The sequence below is a fragment of the Camelus ferus genome, chromosome 14 (genome assembly GCF_009834535.1).
Source record: "Camelus ferus isolate YT-003-E chromosome 14, BCGSAC_Cfer_1.0, whole genome shotgun sequence".
In the NCBI taxonomy this organism is placed as follows: Eukaryota; Metazoa; Chordata; class Mammalia; order Artiodactyla; family Camelidae; genus Camelus; species Camelus ferus.
This window is the reverse complement of record NC_045709.1, coordinates 12708525-12730687: the sequence shown is the minus strand read 5'-3', so window position 1 is coordinate 12730687 and position 22163 is coordinate 12708525. Positions and strand designations below refer to the sequence as shown.

General features: G+C 41.5%; 1 protein-coding gene across 2 annotated transcripts in view; it reads right to left on the bottom strand.

Annotated features, from left to right (window-relative positions):
• Window positions 1–1928: 1928 nt before the first annotated feature.
• LHFPL6 (LHFPL tetraspan subfamily member 6) overlaps window positions 1929–22163 on the bottom strand; it is a 196140-nt gene continuing 175905 nt past the window's right edge. For both annotated transcript variants that reach the window (XM_032496256.1, XM_032496257.1), the window contains exon 4: window positions 1929–3060. In XM_032496256.1, the coding sequence (XP_032352147.1) occupies window positions 2942–3060 (119 nt within the window). In that variant the 3' untranslated portion in view covers window positions 1929–2941. The remainder of the gene's footprint in view (window positions 3061–22163) is intronic.

Genomic DNA, 22163 nt, shown 5'->3' with positions numbered 1-22163 from the left:
TTTCTTTTCCTTTTATATTTATCTGTGCAGCATTCTTACCTGGAGGGAATCTCCTCCCTGTCTTTGAGAGTCAGTTGACATCACAGGACACGTAATACCATCACTAATGTTCTTGTTCCTTGTCCCCCATAAGTTTGGGACCAACTAGAAAACAGGGGCTGCACTTGGTGGAGTGCTTTCTAGCTAGCAGAGCACCTAGCAAGTAGCAGGAGCTCGAGAACTATTTGTTACCCAAATACACAAACAAATATGTGGAAAATTGGAAGAGTTGATTCAATTCCATCAATTAACTTCTTTCCACATCATTTTCTCTTCCTAAAAATAAGGAAAACTCCCCAATAACCTCACAAGCATGTACAAGCAATGAAAGCTTCATGAGGTTGTGAAAGGAGCTTTTTTGGACCCTTCAATGTACATCAGTAAGCAGCCTGTGAATACATATTTTTCACAGATTTTATTATTGTTATTATTATTATTATTTAATGAATCCTGATTTTCTTTTGAAAAGCAGTATACGTAATTCTTTATTTTTTATATAATTCTTAATATATTAGATGCTCCTCATCAAATGCTGGGACAACCTGAATCAAAAAAAAAAATATATGACCAGTCGGAACTTGAGATACAGGGCTTGCCAAATGAATTCATCACGTCAGAGTGATCAGCTTTTATTCTAGAGAGGTTCACTAATGTCAAAAGCCATCTGGATTACATAAAAATGACAATGTCATCATTAAATCTGTCTGAGAAATTAGACTTTAATGAATTCCATAGAGACCTCCAACTTGATCATGGGAGCTAAGAAGTCATAATACTCTTCTCACAGGAAGTTGCAGTTAAAGAAATTTGAAAAGCACCAGCAATACATGAAAATGATGGGCTCATGGAGGAAGCAAAGTGCAATCTTCTCCTCCCGACAGGAAACCACAGAGTGGAGCGGCCCCTGCTCAGCAGACAATAAGACACAATCAAACGGCATTCAGTGCGTGATGAATAAAGCATTTGGGAGCAGAGTGACTTTTTCCATAGCAACAAAGCCTCACAAAATCCAGAATGTTATTGGCCAGAGTCTTGTATTGTTCTTCCAGGGCAATGTGAATCCTCACCCTGGATGATTAAAAGTGCCAGAAGCAAGCGTGATATTCAGCTATTCACGTTAAATTGATAAATACAGTAGCATATATAAATGGCCAGAAAGCTCAATTTCCAAACATGAAAATATATATAATTAGAAACCAATTGAAACTGCACTTTTAAGGATTTGAGGCTTACTCAGTATTACCTCATGGAAGAATATATCCATTATCTCATCTTTGCTTTTGGAAGAGCTGGTTCTGTTAGGGGGTCATGAAAGGGTCCAAATCTTTCTCTCCAGTCAAGGCTTTATGCTGGGAACAGAAGTGTGAGAGAAACTTGCTCAATGGCCAAGACCCCTGAAAGACAGTGGTATGAAATTGTCCTCGGCACAGAAGCACCCAAGAAATTCAGCCCCTTATAGAAAAGGAGGAGCAGCATGTCACTGGCCGCATGTGACCCCTCTGTAATCAACCATGGAGACTGAACCACGACCTGGTTCTCGCGCCTTCAACCACGTCTGAATATCGCCCGTAGTTTCAAACCTCATCCAAAATAGACTTGAAATTCCTCTCTCCTAAGAATTTGATCATGATTTAAGTGCAATGAATAGGCTGTTAGAAGTCTGGTTGCAAAGAATTTAAGTTGAAAGCAGGAACTATGTCTTACTCACCTTTAATACCTTGTGTGCCGAGAATAATGCCTGGTTGGATGACTAGGGAGTGAATGAATGGGGGGCCTTAAAAGGAAATGGAAATGGGAAATTTACAAGACTGTTGGAGTTGAAAGGCTATATTTAGGAAATTAAAGAAGTCAACCTCATAACTGAATTAACACTCTATGACTCATCCAGCTATTGATCAAAGAGAATTTATTCACAGAGCTTTTCAAATACAAACAAAATAGCACTTTTTAAATTTTTTTACAAAATGAATATTGGAATAAATGTGGTACAGCACAGTACAATAATGGACAAACGAAAACAAGATTTAATGACTGGAAAAATGTCTCTCGTTACTCTCATAACTTCCATTGAAATCTCTCCTACAGTGGACAGAAAGTTGCCCCTTTACTTCATAAGAATATCATAGCAGAAGCTACTCAGAGAAATATTGCATATTTTTGAATAATATTGAAATACAAAGGCTTAATTCTAATGGTCTGCATAAACATTGAAAACACGTTGAGGGCATAAAGAGTTTATGCAGGATATACAAAATACTGATAGAGTGGCTTATTGGCCCATTTATTAGGTTTAATGTATGCTTTATAAAGTGATAATACTGTATTTTAAGTGTGTATTAAAAAGAAGACAGAGGAGCGATGCACCGTTAAACCTCTCATACAGTCTGTGCGACAATTTCTGTGTTTGTGTATGAGCATGTGTGTGGATGCGTATGTCCGCGTGTGCTCGTGTGCTTTCAGAAGTGCCATGACTTACAGGGAACATCTGTGGGTTTCCCTGCTTCCCAACATAATACTGTTTCTACTAGCCCTTATGATTCTCTGAGTCGTCAGCCAAAAAAAAGAAAAAACAACCCTAGTTTGCATATATATATTTGTTTTGTGTATGTATGTGTTCTACGTTAACAATACTCCGTGGAACAGAAACACCCAACACCCTGCAATAGTTTTAGCCTTTGGTCCATTTTTCTCTATCATTCCATGCCCTCCGTTTCTTTCACGGATCTCGTACAACCCTTCCACATTGTATAATGTTTCTGATTCCACTGGGTTTTATTTCATGAGCACAGTATGGTTTAGAACCACTTTTCCACCTTTTTGGAAGTAGCTGGAGGCTTCAGTCCCTCCCAGTCCCATCGGCCTGTCTTTGTCTTCTCCTTTGTCTGCTCTTGGTGGCTCCGTCTCAGTACGGGTACTGTTTCTGTTTCTTGCCTGAGAAGCAAGCCAACCACGTGCACAGCAGCATGGCGGCCGCAGCACCGGCTCCCGTGCAGTAGTAGGCCCAGCCAATCTCACACTTCCCTAGGGGCACGAGAGGGGGAGAGGAAGCAGGCACAGATCAGGATGATGTTACAGGAGGCTCTGTTATTTCTCCCAGGATGTGCGTTCCTGGTGTACCAAAGTGAAACTAGAATATCCATTAGAAATGTGGTGCCCATGCAACTGGAATGATAACAAGAGCTGAAAGTTATCTCAAGACTAGGTAAGAATACAGAAAGCTGTTCTCCCCCACCAAGTCTCACTCCTGTGGTGGGAGGAAAGGAGGAATGGCAGCAATCAGGACAGGAGAGATGAAGGTACTGGATCTGATTTAAGTCACCCAAACTCATATGCATAATGTGGTACCTTAGAAAAAAATTTTAAATATAGAAACAGTCCTTCTTCAAAGGGGACACTGTACGGAGAAGATCCATTTGAAGGAGAATGCTAAAGCAAATACCGCTATTTACAGGGAATTGCCTGATGACTCTTGCTGGACTCTTTTGTTCTGAACTGGAGAACAAAAGCTTCCAGGTTCTCCTGAGGTCAACACTCATTATTCCTTCTGCCCAGAAAATTCTCCTCCCAAACTGTTAGAGAGCCGGTCCCTTTTCAAATGGCACCCACTTCCAACCTGTCTCATCAGAGTCACTCTGTTCACTCACCACCCTTTACTGCCTTTGTAGCATTTACCATGGTTTGTAAATATTGTGTGTGCATGTGTTTAACTGCAGTCCATCTCACTAGAATGAAAGTTTCAATTAGGGCAGACCTTTGTATATTTTGTTCCCCACAGCAACCCTACAACAGTGCCTGGCTCACAGTAGGCCCTCAATAAATAAATGTTGGAATGAAAGGGAAAGTAAAAGAAAAACAGAAAGACAAGAAACAAAATAGTCAGACAGCTATTCTTTTAAAAATATAGTAAATATGTAGGACCTAATGAAACTTACAAGCTTCTGCACAGCAAAGGAAACCATAAGTAAAACAAAAAGACAACCTATGGAACGGGAAAAAATTTTTGCAAATGAAACCAATAAAGGCTTGATCTCCAGAAAATGTAAGCAGCTCATACGACTTAATAATAAAAAAACAAACAACCCAATCCAAAAATGGGCAGAAGACCTAAACAAGCAATTCTCCAAGGAAGACATACAAATGATCAATAGGCACATGAAAAAATGCTCCATATCACTAAGTATCAGAGAAATGCAAATCAAAACTACAATCAGGTATCACCTCACACCAGTCAGAATGGCCATCATTCAAAAATCCATAAATGACAAATGCTGGAGAGGCTGTGGAGAAAAGGGAACCCTCCTCCACTGCTGATGGGAATGCAGTTTGGTGCAGCCACTGTGGAAAACAGTATGGAGATTCCTCAAAACACTAGGAATAGACTTACCGTATGACCCAGGAATCCTGCTCCTGGGCATATATCCAGAAGGAACCCTACTTCAGGATGACACCTGCACCCCAATGTTCATAGCAGCACTATTTACAATAGCCAAGACATGGAAACAGCCTAAATGTCCATCATCAGATGACTGGATAAAGAAGAGGTGGTATATTTACACAATGGACTACTACTCAGCCATAAAAACCGATAACATAACGCCATTTGCAGCAACATGGATGCTCCTGGAGAATGTCACTCTAAGTGAAGTAAGCCAGAAAGAGAAAGAAAAATCATACCATATGAGATCGCTCATATGTGAAATCTAAAACAAACAAGCAAGCAAGCAAACAAAACATAAATACAAAACAGAAACAGACTCATAGATATAGAATACAAACCTGTGGTTGCCGAGGGGGCGGGTGGTGGGAAGGGACAGACGGGGATTTCAAAATGTAGAATAGATAAACAAGATTATACTGTATAGCACAGGGAAATACATACAAGATCTTACGTAGCTCACAGTGAAAAAAATGTGACAATGAATATGTATGTGTTCATGTATAACTGAAAATTGTGCTCTACACTGGAATTTGACACAATATTGTAAAATGATTATAAATCAATAAAAAATGTTAAAAAAAAAAAAAGAGTAACTCTCGTATTATTTTGACACAGATATTTTGGAGAGAAGTTCTCAAACCGATCACGCATTTACAGCATCCTACAGAGTGCGTTAAATTTAAAAGGATAATAGATCCTGAAAGAGCACATCTCTACCGCCGGCTACATCTCAGTGGCACAATGACCTCCATTAACAGTGATAGATAGAATCTGTCTTTTTCAAGGGTAACAGAGTCTCCTTCATGGACCAGATTTTCTGACAACCGTAGGCTAATGTGGCCGTGAGTCTTGGGAGTAATCTCCATTCAAATTATTCCTTAGCTGGACTAAATAAATCTGAGAAAGAAATTCACAGGTAGATAAGAGATCGCAGGTGGTTTAGGACCTTTCAAAAAGTCAGCAAAATTTGTGGTCAGTCTTTCCAGCATAAGGCTCATAACACAATCAATTGTACATGAATAACAAGGTATTGACCTGCACACAGTTCCATGACCTAACATGAAAAGTGGAGTACATAATTCTGTATTAATTATTGGACACACTCAAGGAAAAGTAGCTGGTGAGCCTAATTATTTAAGAATAGTGTGTGTGACAGTAGCCACGTGTGTTAACTAAAGATGAAAAAAGAAACTATGAAAGCATTAACTATCAGAGAACCCAGGAGAGACAGTGTAACTTTCTTTTTTCTCCAGGAAAGGCAATGAAACAGCTTAAGTGTATGGGGGGAGGGTATAGCTCAGTGGTAAAGCGCATACCTAGTATGCATGAGGTCCTGGGTTCAATCCCCAGCACCTCTGGTAAGTAAATACATGATTAGGGGTTCTTAGCTGGCAAGATCGCTGTAGCAGATGGTATAGGTGCTCCACCTGGTATCTTTGGATGCCTTTTGCTGGCTTTGAAAACCTCATCCAGCAGCTTCTGACTGTACTTTGCTCCTAACAAACCCGTTTGGGGGACTTGTGAGCAGGGAGCTACTTTGCTCCAACTCTCAGGGAGTTTCAAGTACCCCTGGGGTGACCAGTAGCCAATGCTGGTGCAGGAGTCTCAAAACCTATTTTCTCACCTCCAGGTGGGACAAACTCTGCAGTGTCATGAATGTTCCAGAGCCCCTGTGAGTTCAGGCTGAGGCTGGGACCTCACCTGAACCTGCACCCTTGCCTGGTGTCTACTCTTTCACTACCTTGCTTTCCCACGTCCTTACAGGTTTCTCCTTGGCAAATCTCCTTGATCCCTTGAACTTGAATTCTCATCTCAGGGTCGCCTCTGGGGAACCCGATCTCAGACAGGAGCAAATGGCCGAAGTCTTTCTTGCTTTCTACTGTTAATAAGGGTCTGTGAAGTTTCTTCCCTTGTCAGAGGCATAACCCACCCACTCACCTACCCACCCAAGCCCTGTCATCCCCTGAAAGACCCAGAACCAGGAGAGCACCTCCAGTATCCACTGTCTCACCCTCTGCCTGCACCACCGTCTTCCTGGGGCAAATCCAACTCCTTGCGTTGGTAAGTATGTGTGGGTCGTTTCTAATAATTGTTACGTTTCTGGAGCCTCTCTGATCTGTGCATTAAACATGAACTCAACTCACCAGACAAACTGTCTATCAGATGAAAATGGAAAGGCAGGACACAAATAAAAAGTGCACCGTAGTAGAAAATGTTTGAGGAAGTTATACAATATCGCCACGAATTCCACATATGGGCTAGTTTATGTGTGTGATTTATACATTTTATGGTGTAAACCTAGCAACTGGCTAAGATCCAAAATGAGCTACTAATGTTCAGTGTGATTTAAAAGAAAATTATTCTCCTATTTCACATATGAAGACTTTCATTTGCTAAGTAATTCATGAAGTAAATAATTAACTCAATATGGATTTATTCTGGTATTTTGGAGGACATAGAAATACAGCCAGTTCATCAATCTAAACTTAAAAAACTATTGCAAATCACACACCATGCACAAACACACACACACATACATTTTTTGAGAAGCAAGAAATGGTCAAGATGAGTGTAGTAAGATCAAGACGTGTCAATAAGATTTTGGGAAATCTAAAGAGACACTAAGTCATCCACCCCCTCATCTTGATTCCCTTCTTCCCACCCTCACTCCCTCCCTCTCTCCATCAACTCATTCATTAATTCAACATTTATTAAGTGGCTACTCTGACTAGGAATTACTGGATCCTAGGGAGCTCCTTTGGGGAAAGATACAGTCCTTGCTATCAGGGAGCTGTTGTCCAGTCAAGGGAGTAAGGATTAAACAATAATTACGCAGATAATTATATAATGATAATTGTGATTTGTGCTTTGAAGAAAAAAAAAAATCCAGGATGCTAAGACAGCAGATCACAAGGAATTTTATACACAGCGGTCAATGAAGGTGAGTCTTAAATTAGAAGTGAAATTTAAGCTGAGACATGGTAGGTGAGCAGGCGGTAGCCAAGCGTGAATGTGGGAGGCCAGGGAAGGGTTACTCGCTCCGGGGGGATGGGAAATGCAATGGAGAAATGTATATTTAGGTCTTGTTAAAGTACTGTTGTAACAGATGGATGCTGCTGTGGGTGTTAAGTGAGCGATGGAGTTGGGTGTGACCACCTTCAGAGTTTGAGAGCTAGAAGCCTGAAAACTTCCTCTTCAGAATGTCCGTCTATACTGGTGTGTTGAAATGTGAGATAGTTAAACTTCAGTAAATCTTGAGCACCGACTCTATGTGTTGCAATATTACAGGAGCTGGAGAACCAGGAGTGAGCAGGACAGACGGCATCTTTGTTCTCACGAAGCTTAAGTTCTAGTAAGACTGATCTTGAGTGTCACTCATATCGGTTGCAATATTTTGAAACCATTCCTTGCACATTTTACATGCATGTTTCGTAGAAATTCAGTTGAATGAAATTAACTAGATATATAAGGGAACTTTTCTCATGAAACTATACATGTAAATGTACCCTGAACTTCTCCAAGGGAAAAGTAGGGTATTTTTTCTCTCTGAGCATGATTCCTTCCATGGTTAAAACCCACATGCTCAATAATAAGAAATTAGCACCGTGTTTTACAGTAATAGGAGAAAAAGTGTTTTTGAGGACATGAGGCTATTAAGAAAGAGCAGATGTTTAAGTTTATACCTTTTAAAAGGCACACCATAGCCCAGGAGTGGTAACAGAACCGAATGAAACCAGGAAATGGGGAATCACTCTTCCCTGGCCTCTCTCTTCCCCTGTCCGGGCAATAAATTCCTGTTATTATAATGCAAACAGAAAGCATTTTACTAGAGGACAAGTTTTGTCTGTGATCCTTTCAGGAAATTAGAGAAGAAAATCTGTTTAAACTTCGCCTTTTGCTCTCTGCATTGCTGCATCAGACAGGACTCCAAGCGTCCTTGTTGGCAAACTGCTGCTTTCCGCAATGGGGAATGCTATTCTTGACAGATAAAAGAGGGCAATGGAACAGAAAGCAGCAAACCACAGCAAACCACCTGCAAAATCAATGGGAAAAGATGTTGTGGCTGCATTCCAGGGCAGCCCCAGAGAGGAGATGGGTGGGAGAGGTGTGGCTGATTTTTTACGGTGGCTCAAATTCGTTTTTACTTGCATCTTTCTTTCGTTAGCAATAAAGACAGAAGAAAAGGTACAAAGAACACAGCCTTATTACGAATAACAGTGAGATTCCAGAGATCAGTTCATCTTTTGAGGACGTCACATTCATTCCTTCATTTGTTTGATTAACATTTCAGAGCTTACCACATGATTGCCTGTCTCACTCCTGTATCGCAATGCTCAGTACGATGCCTGGACCGCAGCAGACAACCGACACACGTTTGTGGCATGCATGGAAACCAGACGCTAGGGCTGAGAATAGAGATCTGAAATGAACGGTTCTATACTAGCTGTCATGGGCAGACTGTGTAGCACCTGGCTCATTTAACATGGCATCTCATTTAACCATTTTTGCCTGTGACACTTACAGGAAGTCAGTGAAGCAAATCTCCTGATACTTTCCCAACATCATTCTCATCTTGAAGATGAACACATTGAGTTACATACAAGCTAAGCCGTTTGCCCAGTATCTCAAATAAATGGTGACGCTTGAACTCGATCGGATCACATTGATTCCAGAACTTTTTCCTGTGCTCAGATAGGGGGTTACCAGAAAGTATCCATCTGAGGTTCCACACCTGCACAACTCAAATTCATGAAAGGGCGGGACACCCAGAAGAGTAGCTGGACTTAACGCTTATTGCGCACAAACTATATGTCAGGGGAGAAGAGACATTACTGTTTATTGTTATTACCATTACTATTATTATTAATACTTTCTGAAATCCTACTAAGTTCTACTATTAGAGTGTAGATTGGGACGGCAAGCTTTTTTCTTTTTTTTTCATTTGAGCATCTGGAGATTTTAAATGCTACTTTGCATTTGTTATTTTTTGCAAATGGACAACCATGAAGCAAAAATAAAGTCCAAGACCAACACCGCCCAATATGAGAAAAAGAAATAAATCCCATCTCTTTCATGTATATTTTTACGCTTAAAACTTCTCAATCTGTAGATTAAAATATGGTATCAATGTTAATTTCCTCATTTTGGTAACTGTACTGCTGTGCAAAATGATATAATTTTAAGGACTTATTCACTTGAGTGTTAGCGTTGGAGGGGCACCCCATCTCGGAGAGAATGGAGCAGGACAGAGGCGGAGAGTGACGAGCAAATACGAGGACACTGAACATGAAGGGAATCTGGGTGAAGAGTTTACGAGAATTTTTTGTACCCTTTTTGCAACTTTTCTGTAAATCTGAAGTCATTTCAAAACCAAAATGAAACAAATATGAAAATTTATATATACAGGTATATACACAAATAGATACACATATACAGATGGTCCCTGACTTACGGTGGTTTGACTCACAGTTTTATGACTTTATAATGGTGTGAAAGCAATACACATTCACTAGAAACCATACCTGGAATTCTGAATTTGAGCTTTTCTGGGGCCAACGATGTGCAATCTGATCCTCTCTTGTGATGCTGGACAGTGAGCGGCAGCTCTGAGTCAGCCAGGCAGTCACGGGGGCGGACACTTAAAACCGCTCTGTTTTACGCTTTCAGGACAGTATTCGGTAAAGTTCATGTGATACTCAACACTTCATTATTTTAAAAAAGGCTTTGTGTTAGATGATTTTTGGCCAACTGTAGGCTAATCTAAGTGTTCTGAGCACATTAAAGCAGGCCAGGTTAAGCTATGATGTTAGGCAGGTCAGATGCATTAAATGCATTTTCAGCTTACAGTGGCTTTACTGGGATGTAACCCCATCATAAGCTGAGGAGGATCTGCATATAAAGCCAGCGGGACACTTTTATACTTGTAAGTACAAAGAACAGTGCTTGGTAAAACATGGCAAAACGAGAAATGTGCACGATGAGAATTATTGTGCATTTTCCTCATGAAAATATTCATTCGCCCCCTTCTGCTCCATTTACACACGTTGCCCTGCTGAACTTAGCACACAGCAGAATGACCAAGGAGGTCCCTGCCTTCTGGCCCCATCCCAGCTAACACAAAACCTACCCAGCCAACCACAGCCAACCACAGCCAATCAATCATGCCAATCCCAGCCAATGAAACAAACAGCCGGCTGAAATAATCCCACCTTAATAAAGTGGACATTCCAGCATTAATCATGAAATACTGTGAAACAGTAAGTGAAGGGGATATGCACGCAGGACACGGGCACCCAGGTGGGCAGGAAACTGAGCAGGGGCTCTGTCTTCTCTAGGATGTACGGAGACCAAAGCAGCACGTGGGCACAGGGGACCCATTTTCCTCCTCAAAACGTTCCTCGGGCCTGGCAAGATGAAGGAGTTATATCCTCCACGTGGGAACCAACATTTCCCATTGAAGGAAAGGGGTTTTTCCAACTGACACAGAGAAGGATTCCTACTTATGGGACGTACCTAGAATAGGCAAATCCATAGGTGCAGAACGCAGAGTCGTGGTTACCAAGGGCTGGGGGAGGGAATAAGGGAGAGTTACTGTTTAACAGGTATACATACTATTTGGCATAATTTAAAAGCCCTGGAAATAGACAGTGGTGATGGCCACACAACACTGTGAATGTACTTAATGCCACTGAATTGTATTGTATACTTAAAAACGATCAAAATGGTAAATGTTATGTTATATGTATTTTATCACAATTTAACAAAAAAGGAGCAGTGTTATGTGGGGTAGAGAACAGAGCAGAGAGGGGTCAATCAGAGAAACTGGAAGAAAGATCTAAGAACTGGACGTCCAGGTGAGTTTGCTGGGTGTGGCTTCGCGGGAACCAATGCTTCTGCACGTCCTCCCACACCTGGGCTCCGGGGTTCCCCTGGTGGGACCACAAAAAAACCTGCTCATTGTTTTCCCTTCACGTCAGATCCACCCAGAGCCCTTCCTCCTAGATCCACCCAGGGTCCTTCCTTCTAAACTCTACACTGAATCAGGACCCTGTATCATCCCATCCTGAAATCCCCATCGGAATCACATAACCATGAAAACAGTAAGAGGCCTTGCCTACATCGCTTTCCCGCAAAACAAAGGAATAGCAAGATAAATAAAAATACCCGAGTACCTTTGGAAAAGTAATTGAATTTCAGCTCAAGGGTCAGAAGAGGCGGGTGAGTGGAGCAGCATCTGAATTCTCACGACCACACCAATCAGACCGCTCGCTGTTCCCTGGCCCAATGGGTAGTTTTGTTACTATACACGTTTGCACAATATGCCCAAACAAATGGTTTAGGCTTTGTCCTGCCTGACCGGCTGAGTCCCTGCCGGCACAGTTGTTATGAGTTCTTGCTCCTGAGCACCGGAATTCATCCTAGAAGTTTCATGGGAGATAACGCCGCTCTTACGATGACAAGGCTCACACTGGCTCTACACACAGAATGTCTACGATGGCCTTTGTGCTCACACTGTGAACTGACACAGAATCCCATCTCCCCGGGGCCGGGTGGCTGAGATCACCCGTGGGGCCTCATTCAGGGCATGATGATAAAGATTATCCTTTGGTTTCTGTCTAAAGCTGCTATTTATAACGGCTGGAACTACCTGAAATTCGGCTCCTTTGACTCATGGACGGCCCCAAAGAGAGCGTGAAAGGACCCAAGCTGTCTCTAATCGCTGCTTCCCAGCATGGCCTGTGGCTGCTGCCAATTTTCCAACAATCCCACGTGAAGAGGCGCTGCTTTCCATCCTGATGGCCTTTTATCTGCCCTCCCCGTTTGTACCTGTGACGCTCTCATGGGCACGGAGCCTGTGAATGTAGCCTCTGTACCCAGTGAAACTGAAATGCACGGCACAGGGGCTGCTTTGAGCTTGGTTAGCTGCCCTCCATCCAAGAGGTTTCCTTAAGGACCCCCTCCTTGCTTGTAAGGTAGCTCTTGGGAACAGACTCAATCCAATTTGGTCAAGCACAACCTTGAGACTCTGGTAAATTACAACACCCACTGGAGGAGGGGGAGTGACGGTGAGACGGAGCGACTCTCCGACAACCTCATTTCCAAGTTACAAATGAAAACAAGTCTCAGGTCAAATTGTCCTGCACATACGGACACTTACTAAATGAAATTATCCAAAAGCAAGCACAAAACAGCTCACCAACCCGTTCTGGGAGCTAGTTAAGTCCTAGCCCTATTGTTTTAGGTGTGCGGGCTACCATCTTGCATAAAAGAACCCCTGGAGGCAGGTGCAGCAAGGTTCCAGGGAAGGATGCCGCTCCCTCTGGCAACAAATAACCCCAAGTCCTCTGAACTGAAGGCTCGAACTGGAGCCCTTAGGGATGACCAGGCATTGGCCACCATTCCTAAGGAGAGAATGGGTGCGGCCGGAATGCTGCAGTAAAGCTGATCTCGTTGTTAAAAATACTAAAATACATTCCCCTGCAGTGGTGGGTAAACAGCCACTGCCCCAAGTTTTTCAAATGCCTCATGGTCCCTTCCCTCCTCTGAGAACCCCAGGAAATCCTCGCCTCACGTCTCAGAAATCAAAAAGCTAGTGCCTGGCTGGGCAGGGCCCCTTGGGAGCCTGCCCCGGCCCCTTGGCCAGCATTTGCTTTAATTTCAATTGGTTGTTAAATATTTCAACTGTCTTTCAAATGTACAATAACGGCCCTATGCCGGGATGGTTGTTTAAACCTTTTCATGCAAGGATAGGGAGCACCTCTAACTCTTTTAGCCTGTCCACAATCTTGAATACCTTTCATTTCACCAAGGAGAGGCCATTTCTAGCATTTATCATGTTCATTTTAATGACACCCATTCCACCATGAAAAGTCCGTTTCTGACCATTGCTACGCTCATGGTGAGGCTTCTGGGGTCAGCTGACATACAGGTAACAGAACACTGGTACTAGCCGCCTTGAGCTTCCACTCTGGAGCCTGCGCCTGAGCTGTGACTTCCTGTGTAACTCACACCACCCTCTCACTCTGTCAACCCTGAAGTATTTTAATATGAATTATAGGCATTATAAAAGTGGTATCAAGAACTTTGAAGGACCAGAGATTTTCCTTTACTTGCAAGGTAGCAAGTTAGCCTGCCACACCTCCAGGGATGCTGGCAAAAGCTAGGAGACTCCTGGGTCAGAGACAGGACTGTACTGCTGACAGCACCGCAACCAGCATGAGCTTCATGTCTGAATCCAGCCTTTTGTGTCCCGTATCCCACAGGGGATGACTCGGTAAACTTGGTAAGTTTGCATCACCGTCGAGGAACCCCAAGCTTAGGGGACCTTCAGTTTTTATTATAGGCTGCAGGCAAATCCACCCAAACTTTGCCCCAGAGGGAGACATTATTATAGAAAACAAGAAATCACACCTGTCCTCTGCTCCAGCAGGATTCATTATCTTCCAAGGCTGTTCACAACACAAACATCTTTGAATAGACAGTTTGGATCAAAAACTCCCCAGACATAGGATGGCCTCCCGAAAGCAGCAGTAATGAACTTGGTTAGGGTTCCAAGTGGAAACATACTGAATTCCCTTGGAAGGGTGAATGCTCATTTTCACAGATACGATTTCAAATTAGAAGTGGTGTATGGGAGTATTTATTTGCAATAATGCCTATTGGATGTAGAGATGTTTCTCCCTATAACCTTCCTCTGCAAATGCTTTCATAGATAATGAAATCAAGTCAAAGGAGTTCAATGGCTCCCCAGCCTCCTGCGGAGATCTGAGGACCGCTGGGAGACTAGTTCAGATTTCTAAGCTTTCCAGCGTCAGACTTCCAAGTGCTGCTTACCAGAGGCTCTGAGTCTTCACTCATCAGGAATCCATTTGAATAATCAATAAATGAATAAATAATGAATAAAATGAATACTATGAATACTCTCTCTCCAGAAAACACAAATGCACAAGCATATAAAATTTGCACACAGTATCAGTGGGGTCACAAATTCCCTGAAGCCTATTGATGGACTCTGGGCTTCCTGAATAGTCTGGAGACCTCAAGTTAAAACTCAGCCCTAGAACAAAGGTGACTGTAACATTGAACTCGTTTACCAGTGTCACCAAAACACCCAGTTGCTAACCTAAGTAGCTTACATATCCAGATATCACATAGCTGACATCCTCAGTTATCTAAGGCATGACCCCAAATTGAGAGGTCAAAAAAAAAAAAAAAAAAAACTGCCCAGAACATAGAAAAATCAGTGCTTCAAAGATACACCCTGCACAGAAACAGAGCTGGACTGTGTTTTTTAAAGCATGATTCTAAGGTGATTTATGATGACTCGATTAGAAAGGACACAAGTTAGATATGAGGGAATAAGGAGAGAAAGGAGTAATTAATAACTGCAACGAATAATCTCTGACAGGCTGACACAAAACAACTACATAAAAGCAAAAAGAACTCAAAGTTTGTCAGTCTTGGTTATTTAGTGGAAGGGCAAATCACCCTACAAAAGTCCATGATACTCAGGAATGACTCCATACGACAGCATAACCACTGATGATTTTTTTTTAAAAAGGCTTGATTATGTTTTTTGTATGTTTTATATATTCTGGCTGAGATGACAGAAAAGTAGGTGATAAGCCTCAAACTTTTTCAACATGATTAAAACAGGTGATGTGCTGGTGTTTAAGGCAGAAAGGAGGAACTGAAATTTAACTGTACGTCTTCCTGGTGCAAAGTGCCTTCTACTATCACCTTTAATCCTTTTAACAGCCAAGTGAAGGAGGTACTGTTATCCTCTTTAGAGACTGAAGAACTGAAGTTCTGAGAGCTTAAATATCTCACCCAGAATCACAGCTATCACTGAAACTGAGATTCAAATCCAGACCACGGTTTCTCCTTTAAGGGGAAAATTCATTTATCTGGAATAATTCACTCTTATGGAATTTTCTGACAAGATCTGATAAATGAGTTTTACTCTACAAATTCTCTACATTAATTAGTCTTTGTCAACATTCTACCAGGTTAAAAATCAGGTGAAAAGTCAGATCATCTCTTTGATTACTTTGTTATATTTTTGGTTTTATTCTAAAAACACTTTTGATGGGTTATTAATCCATAATGCTTACCAATGGCCCTTTTATAACAAGAAGACCTGTTAAGAGGTCTATCCTCTATTTTCTATTTCAAAAATACACAGGAATGTCACTAGCACATGAGTTAGCACACTAAGACAAATTCCCAATTCTGGGGCAGAAATATTTCACCCAAGGTTAAGGACTATAATATCTAAACAAGGTCCTACTGCATAGCACAGGGAACTATATTCAATAACCTATAATAATCTGTAATGAAAAAGAACATGAAAAAGAATACATATATATGTGTGTGTATATATATAAACACTATGCTGTACACCAGAAACTAACACAACATTGTAAATCCAACTATACTTCAATTAAAGAAAGAATCATAATATAGAGATTTGAAGGAACTCTAATGTTCATACAGACAAATCTCCCAACAATAGTAGTGAAACATCTTTCCTCAGTGTTACTATTCTGAACCAATAGATAATCAGGTAAGAGGATGATCTATGATAAATCTGTGAGAAATATCTTAACTGTAACCTCCTTGAGGGCAGGGGGCTGGGAAGAGACTTCCCAAGGGGCTGTATTGCATTACCAAGGGGACTTAGCAGCTTAGGATGATGGCAGTTAGGCAGGAGAGTAGATTCTTCTCCTTATTAACAGATTATCCCCAAATTCTTAACTACCAGAAAGTTTTAATAAAATCTAAATATTTACTGAAGGTGATGGTCATAGAACCAGTCTGTCTTAACTGCTCTTTCTTTCCCATGGTCATTGTTGATACAGTCAATTGAACGAAGTTCATCCCTGAGAAAGGATCTAAAACATCAAAAACAGTTAAATTTAAAATTCGTATGTTTCTATACCCAGATTAACACGCAAATGGAAACATACTAGGAAATAGGAGAGAACATATTATACAAAAGAATAATTAGAAAGAACCGGTTCAATTTCCTAAATTTCCTTAAGTAAACTATATCGAAAAAGGCACACCACTCACATATATTTATTTTTTTGTTTTTATAAAAGGACAACATTGAAAAAAAATAAGAAGAATCTTTAAAGAAAGGCTAACATATTCTTCCCAATAGTTTGGTGGCCATATCTGAAGAAATATAACCTCCACAGGTTTTCTAAGCGCAGTTCCCTTTTCCTGCAATCACTGAGTTCCACTGCTGCAAATCACTGCGAGTCACTGAACTAGGTTTTCAAAAGGCACGGATACAACGGTGGGAATGATCCTGCTCTGAAATAACCAAGCCGAAAAAGACTTTAGGAAAGAAAGATTTAGAGCAATTTCTTTCTTTCTTTCTTTTTCTTTTTTTTTTTTTCGTCTACCAAGGCATTTGGTTCTTTAAACTATGACCCTGAACTTGATTACTTTCTGGGAGATGGTTAAGCCATTTAGACCCTTGGAGAGTGATACCATATTCACATCAGGGTATCAGCAGCCAAGTAAATACAGAAACATGATGGCACTCGCCTTGTTAGCGGTCAGAAATGAGCAATAAGGTTTCTTCCTTTTTATCTTCTCTCTTCCTTCTCTCTCAGCCTCCCTCCCTCCCTCCTTCTTTTAACCGTTCAGTAGATGGCAGAGATGTGACATGCAGGTAAGGATCCTATCTAATTCATAATTGTATTCGAAGTATGTGGCCCAATTTTTGTTACCTAGAATGTGCTTAGTAGATATTTGTTGAATAAATCAATACATCTATTGAAGACTGCTATGGACCAGACACTGAGAGAGACACTGAAGTTGTAAAAACCCTGTCCCATAGGAACCTGCAAAGATGTCTTTAGGGAAGCAGACAGAATCAGATCTATGATTATACAGAATGAGGTACTTTTTCCTAAAACAGAACGAGTGGCATTTACTAAGCTGTAACTTAGAATGGAAATGTTCATGCTCTAATGTTGTTATCATGGTCCCAGGAACGGGCAGGTTGAATTCATGCCCCTGAGATGAGTTAGTTCTTCTCCCCATTTTTTGAGATGAAAACAGAAAATTCTCCATCTTGAAAAGACGCCCCTAGGAAGGCTGAGTGACCAGCAAAGCTGACTGTTCTTGCCTTGGAGGGTGCGGGACACTTTGCTCCATCATTTCATCATAAGCCATGATGAGCTTCCTCCGCCTGTGAGAGTTTCCCAGCATCCTTTCCAGCTCCACCTCCCGGGGTGTTCCCGCGGGTCCTCCGGACCTCCCACTCGGTCCTGGTTTAACTCCCAGCAGCTGCCCGGCTTCCTTGTCTCCCTCCTGCATAAGAGCTCTGAGTGAGGGAGGAGAGGCTCGTGCTGGACCTTCTAAGTGACCTCCAGCCACTTGGACTGTAGTGTCAAAAGTTTAGAACAGGTCCAGAGAATAGCCATGGAGGAGGCGGGAAATCATCACTGCTTTAAAGACTTAAAATTTGGCTAAATCTCAATGCATATTCAACCCTTTACCACTAACCAGTCTCCCAGATAGCAGTCTCATAATGGGACCATGCATTTCATTGCCTTTCAGCAATGACCAGAAACGCAGCTAGTGTCGGGGTCCCTTCCTGAACTGAGCGACAGATGCTACCCGCTGCTCTCCACGAGCACCAGCCAGCCCCGCTCCCACACACACCTCAGGTGCCTCCAGGCTGCCTGGCCTGCATGAAGCAGCCTCAGAAGTCCACATAAGCCACAGGCATCTTCTCGCTTCTGGTCAAAGGGATGCTCATTTCACCCAATACCCCAGAAGCCGAATGCAGCTTCACCTGTTGCTGTCTGCAGAACAGAGGCTTCTGTGTGGACATCAGGAAAACTGGGTCTCTCCGCTTAAGAAACACTCACTCACACCAAGCTTGACAAAGCTCGAAAAAGATATTTTCTATGTTTGTTCCCGTTTTTGCCAACTGACCTCCACAGAGCTTGCAAATCTTTTTTTTTTTTTTCCCCCAAGGGTGGTTCGATTTGAGAGAAGAGAAGACATGAGTCAGGAGTCCAAGAGTTCAAGGAGACTTGTCCAGAGATGTGAGATGTTCACTGCTCAGATTAGAGTAGAAACATTTCTTCACTGGAGTGAAAATTTGGAAGGAATAGATTCTCATCTTTTCTGACAACGGGAGGCTCTGAGTTTTCAGTTTATGGTACTGTTCTTGAGAAGCCAAGAGCATAATTTCAAGAACAGGAAACATGATGGCTTCTTAATCAAATTAAATAGCAAAATGAAAGCAATAATTACTCAAATTTACTTGGCAAATTAGCAAGACGAATTAATTGAAATGCTACTTTTGATCATAAGGATATAATTAGAAAAGTCTTTGGTGGATGAAAATATCTCTAAGGCACAAATTAAATCAATTGGACAACCTGATTATAAAGACTTTATGCTTAATGTGTAAATCCCAACTTACTGGTAAGGAAGATAAAGGAAGAACAGAGATTGATCAGCAACTATTCATTAAAAATGGTCCTGTACAAATAACGTGAATAATAATAGCAAACACCTACTGGGTTTTTGTTATGTGAAGATGCTGTGCTACACCATGTATTATCCTATCACTTGTACTGTTTTGTTCTTCTGGAAAGAAATCAGGAGAATCACTTACACAGCATAAACCATCTCTGATCCTTTGTACACAACGATGGACTTCATGATGCAAGGAGCACTGGGCACCGAAGTCAGACACAAAACAGAGACTGAGATGCCTTTTCTCCTCTTAGCTTCATCTTCCACTTACAAATGCCACTACTTCTCAGTGAAGCCTAGTTCTAGAAAACTCTGAACACATCCATGCTGGGCCAGAAGAAGCCAATCAGTACATACTATTCCCTGACAGCAGCCATTCCTTCAAGAGTGGGCACATGACAAATGGGTGCAACTAGACTGAGAGAGACTTCTTTTCCATTCCTGGGGGAGAAGCTCACCTTTGACAGGAACAAGGATGCTTAGAACCGCAAGTGCCAAATGCAATCATCTTGTGACCAAGAGAAGAACTAACCTCGATGAAGCCAACTTTTTTTTAAACCTGTTTTTTTTTAATTGAAGTATAGACCGTTTACAATGTTTTGTCCATTTCTGGTGTACAGCATAATATTTCAGTCATGTATATACATACATATATTCTTTTTCATTATAGGTTGCTACGAGATACTGACTCTAGTTCCCTATGCTATACAGTATAAGCTTGTCGTTTATCTATTTTATATATAGTAGTTAATATCTGCAAATTTCAAACTCCCAATTTATCGTTTCTTATCCCCTTTACCTGCTGGTAACCATAAATTTGTTCTCTATGTCTGTGAGTCTGTTTCTGTTTTGTAATTTCATTTGTGTCTTTTTTTTTTTCAGATTTCACATATCAAGTGATATCACATGGCATTTTTCTTTCTCTTTCTGGCTTACTTCACTTAGAATGATGATCTCCTGGTATCCATGTCGCTGCAAATGGCATTATTTTATTATTTTTTATGGCCAAGTAGTATTCCATTGTATATATCAATACCACAACTTCTTTATCTATAAGATGAAGCCAACTTTGAGATGGACAATACCTTTGAGCCCTTGGATTAGTTAAGTCTGAAGCTCACTTTGGCTCTGGCTTTCCTGTAATAAGAGATCCTAAACGTCTTCTTTGTTTAAGAAGATATTTGTAAACTAAAGCTAAAGCATCCTAATTCATATACAACAAAATGAATGTTGAACTAAATTCTAGCAGAGTGCAAAAAATTAATTTTCTATATACATTAGGGCTTTTTTTCCCCAAAGTATGGTCACCTGAATCACCTGGGATACTTGTTTGAAACACAAATGAGAGATTCATAATATCTGAGGCATAGAAACTAAAAATCCACCTTCTCAACCAGTCAACCTCTACTTCTAGTGCTAATGGTTGGGCACCGCTGCCCAGGCGAGCTCTACAGTTTCAGTGGGGATTTAGAAATTCATCAGGCAGTCTGTTTTTAAATTCGTGTTTCCTTGTTTTAAACATGTGCGTATTCACAGTTGCTCCTTGCTTCTTCATAAATAAGTGTGATCTGAAGGTAAGCTGAGGAACAGTCTTTGATTTGTAAAAGTGGGTATTTTTGCAAAATCGCTTCAAGGCTCAGCACTAGATAAAACATGAGACAATGCTTGAAAAAAATCATCAACAGCCTTATAAAACTGTTTTCAGTGCCTGTAAAACAAATTCTCCCCCAGTCACCTTTCTAAGGAAAGGAGGCATTAAAAAAAAAAGTAGATTCTATTAGGTCCCTACCACGTTGTGTTACAACCACAAGTGTGAGCTTTTTATGAAGTCCCTTCCTTGCCCAACTAGTACGTCTGTTTTTGGACTCAGTTTAAATGCTCTGGGAGGCCCTTCCTAGACCCCCAAATATTCTTACCCACCTCTGATTTGCCTTCTCAGCTTCCTTCCTGACTCTTCTCCCCGCCCTGCCTGCAACCTACCTCCACGTCCCCCTAAAACACACTCACACTCACTCTTTACCTACCCACCTCCTCTACAGCCTTGAGGGCTCAGCTAAAAATAATACTTTGTTAAGAAGCCCCCAGGTGAGGTCAGGGCCCCTTGACCGTGATCTAGCAACTAAATGAAATGCCGGTCGGGTTGCTTTCAGCTACAAGAGAAAACACACCTTCAACTGTAGCCTATAAAGACATGAACTTACTGTGCATCAGCAAGGTGGGAAATTGCTAGGGCAGGCTTGCTCCAGGGACGCCTGCCCACAGGCTGCTTTCTCTGCCCACCTGTGCCCCGGGAGGATGCTCCCTCCTGCCATCCCACCTGGTCAGGGGTGGCTGCCAGAGGGAGGGAGATCATGGCTTCTGGTGATCCCTTCTTCCTCAGAAGCCTCTGGAAACAACTCTCACTTCCTATCCCATGCTATTGTTAAGAGGTGGGATGACTCAGCTTAATTTACGGCGCTTTTCATCGTCTGTCACGACACCGCACAACAAGGATGACTGGATGGGGCTGCTCAGTGCAGAGTCCTGGACTGTCCTACATCTTGACCAGCTAAAAGGATTGATAAATGAGCACTTCTGGAATGAAGACATTTCTGGCATGTCAGGGAGATGCTTTGGTTGAGTTCACGGGTCTCAAGCTACAGCTCCACCATTTGTTTTTGTAAATAAAGTTTTATTGGGACAGTCACACCCATTCAGATACGAAGTGTCTTTCAGGCTACCATACGCTTGGCCGCATGGCTTGCCAAGCTGAAAATAGTCACTGTCTGACTCTGGCTTTTTACAGAAATGTTTGCCAATCACTGGCTTAGAACAGTATTTGTAAGACATATTGGAACAGTGCTGACAAGACAACCACAGTGTTTACAGTGTGTGACACTTTTTCCTTTCTAACACACCTTCCATATATATATTTATTTATATTTATATATTGCAATATATCTGCCTTTCTTGTTAGTTTTTAAGTTCCATAGTAAATAGTGTCTTTTAAAATTTGCTGTTGATGTCATATCCCCCCACACCTACCACAGGGCCTGGCACATTGTAAACACCCTCTAAATATTTTTTTGGCTGAATAATTGAATGAACGCACTCCTTAAATAATCCACCAAAGTGGAAACGAAAGCAATGATTTCTTTCGGGACATGCTCTAAAGAAAGTAATCATAGTTCAATCA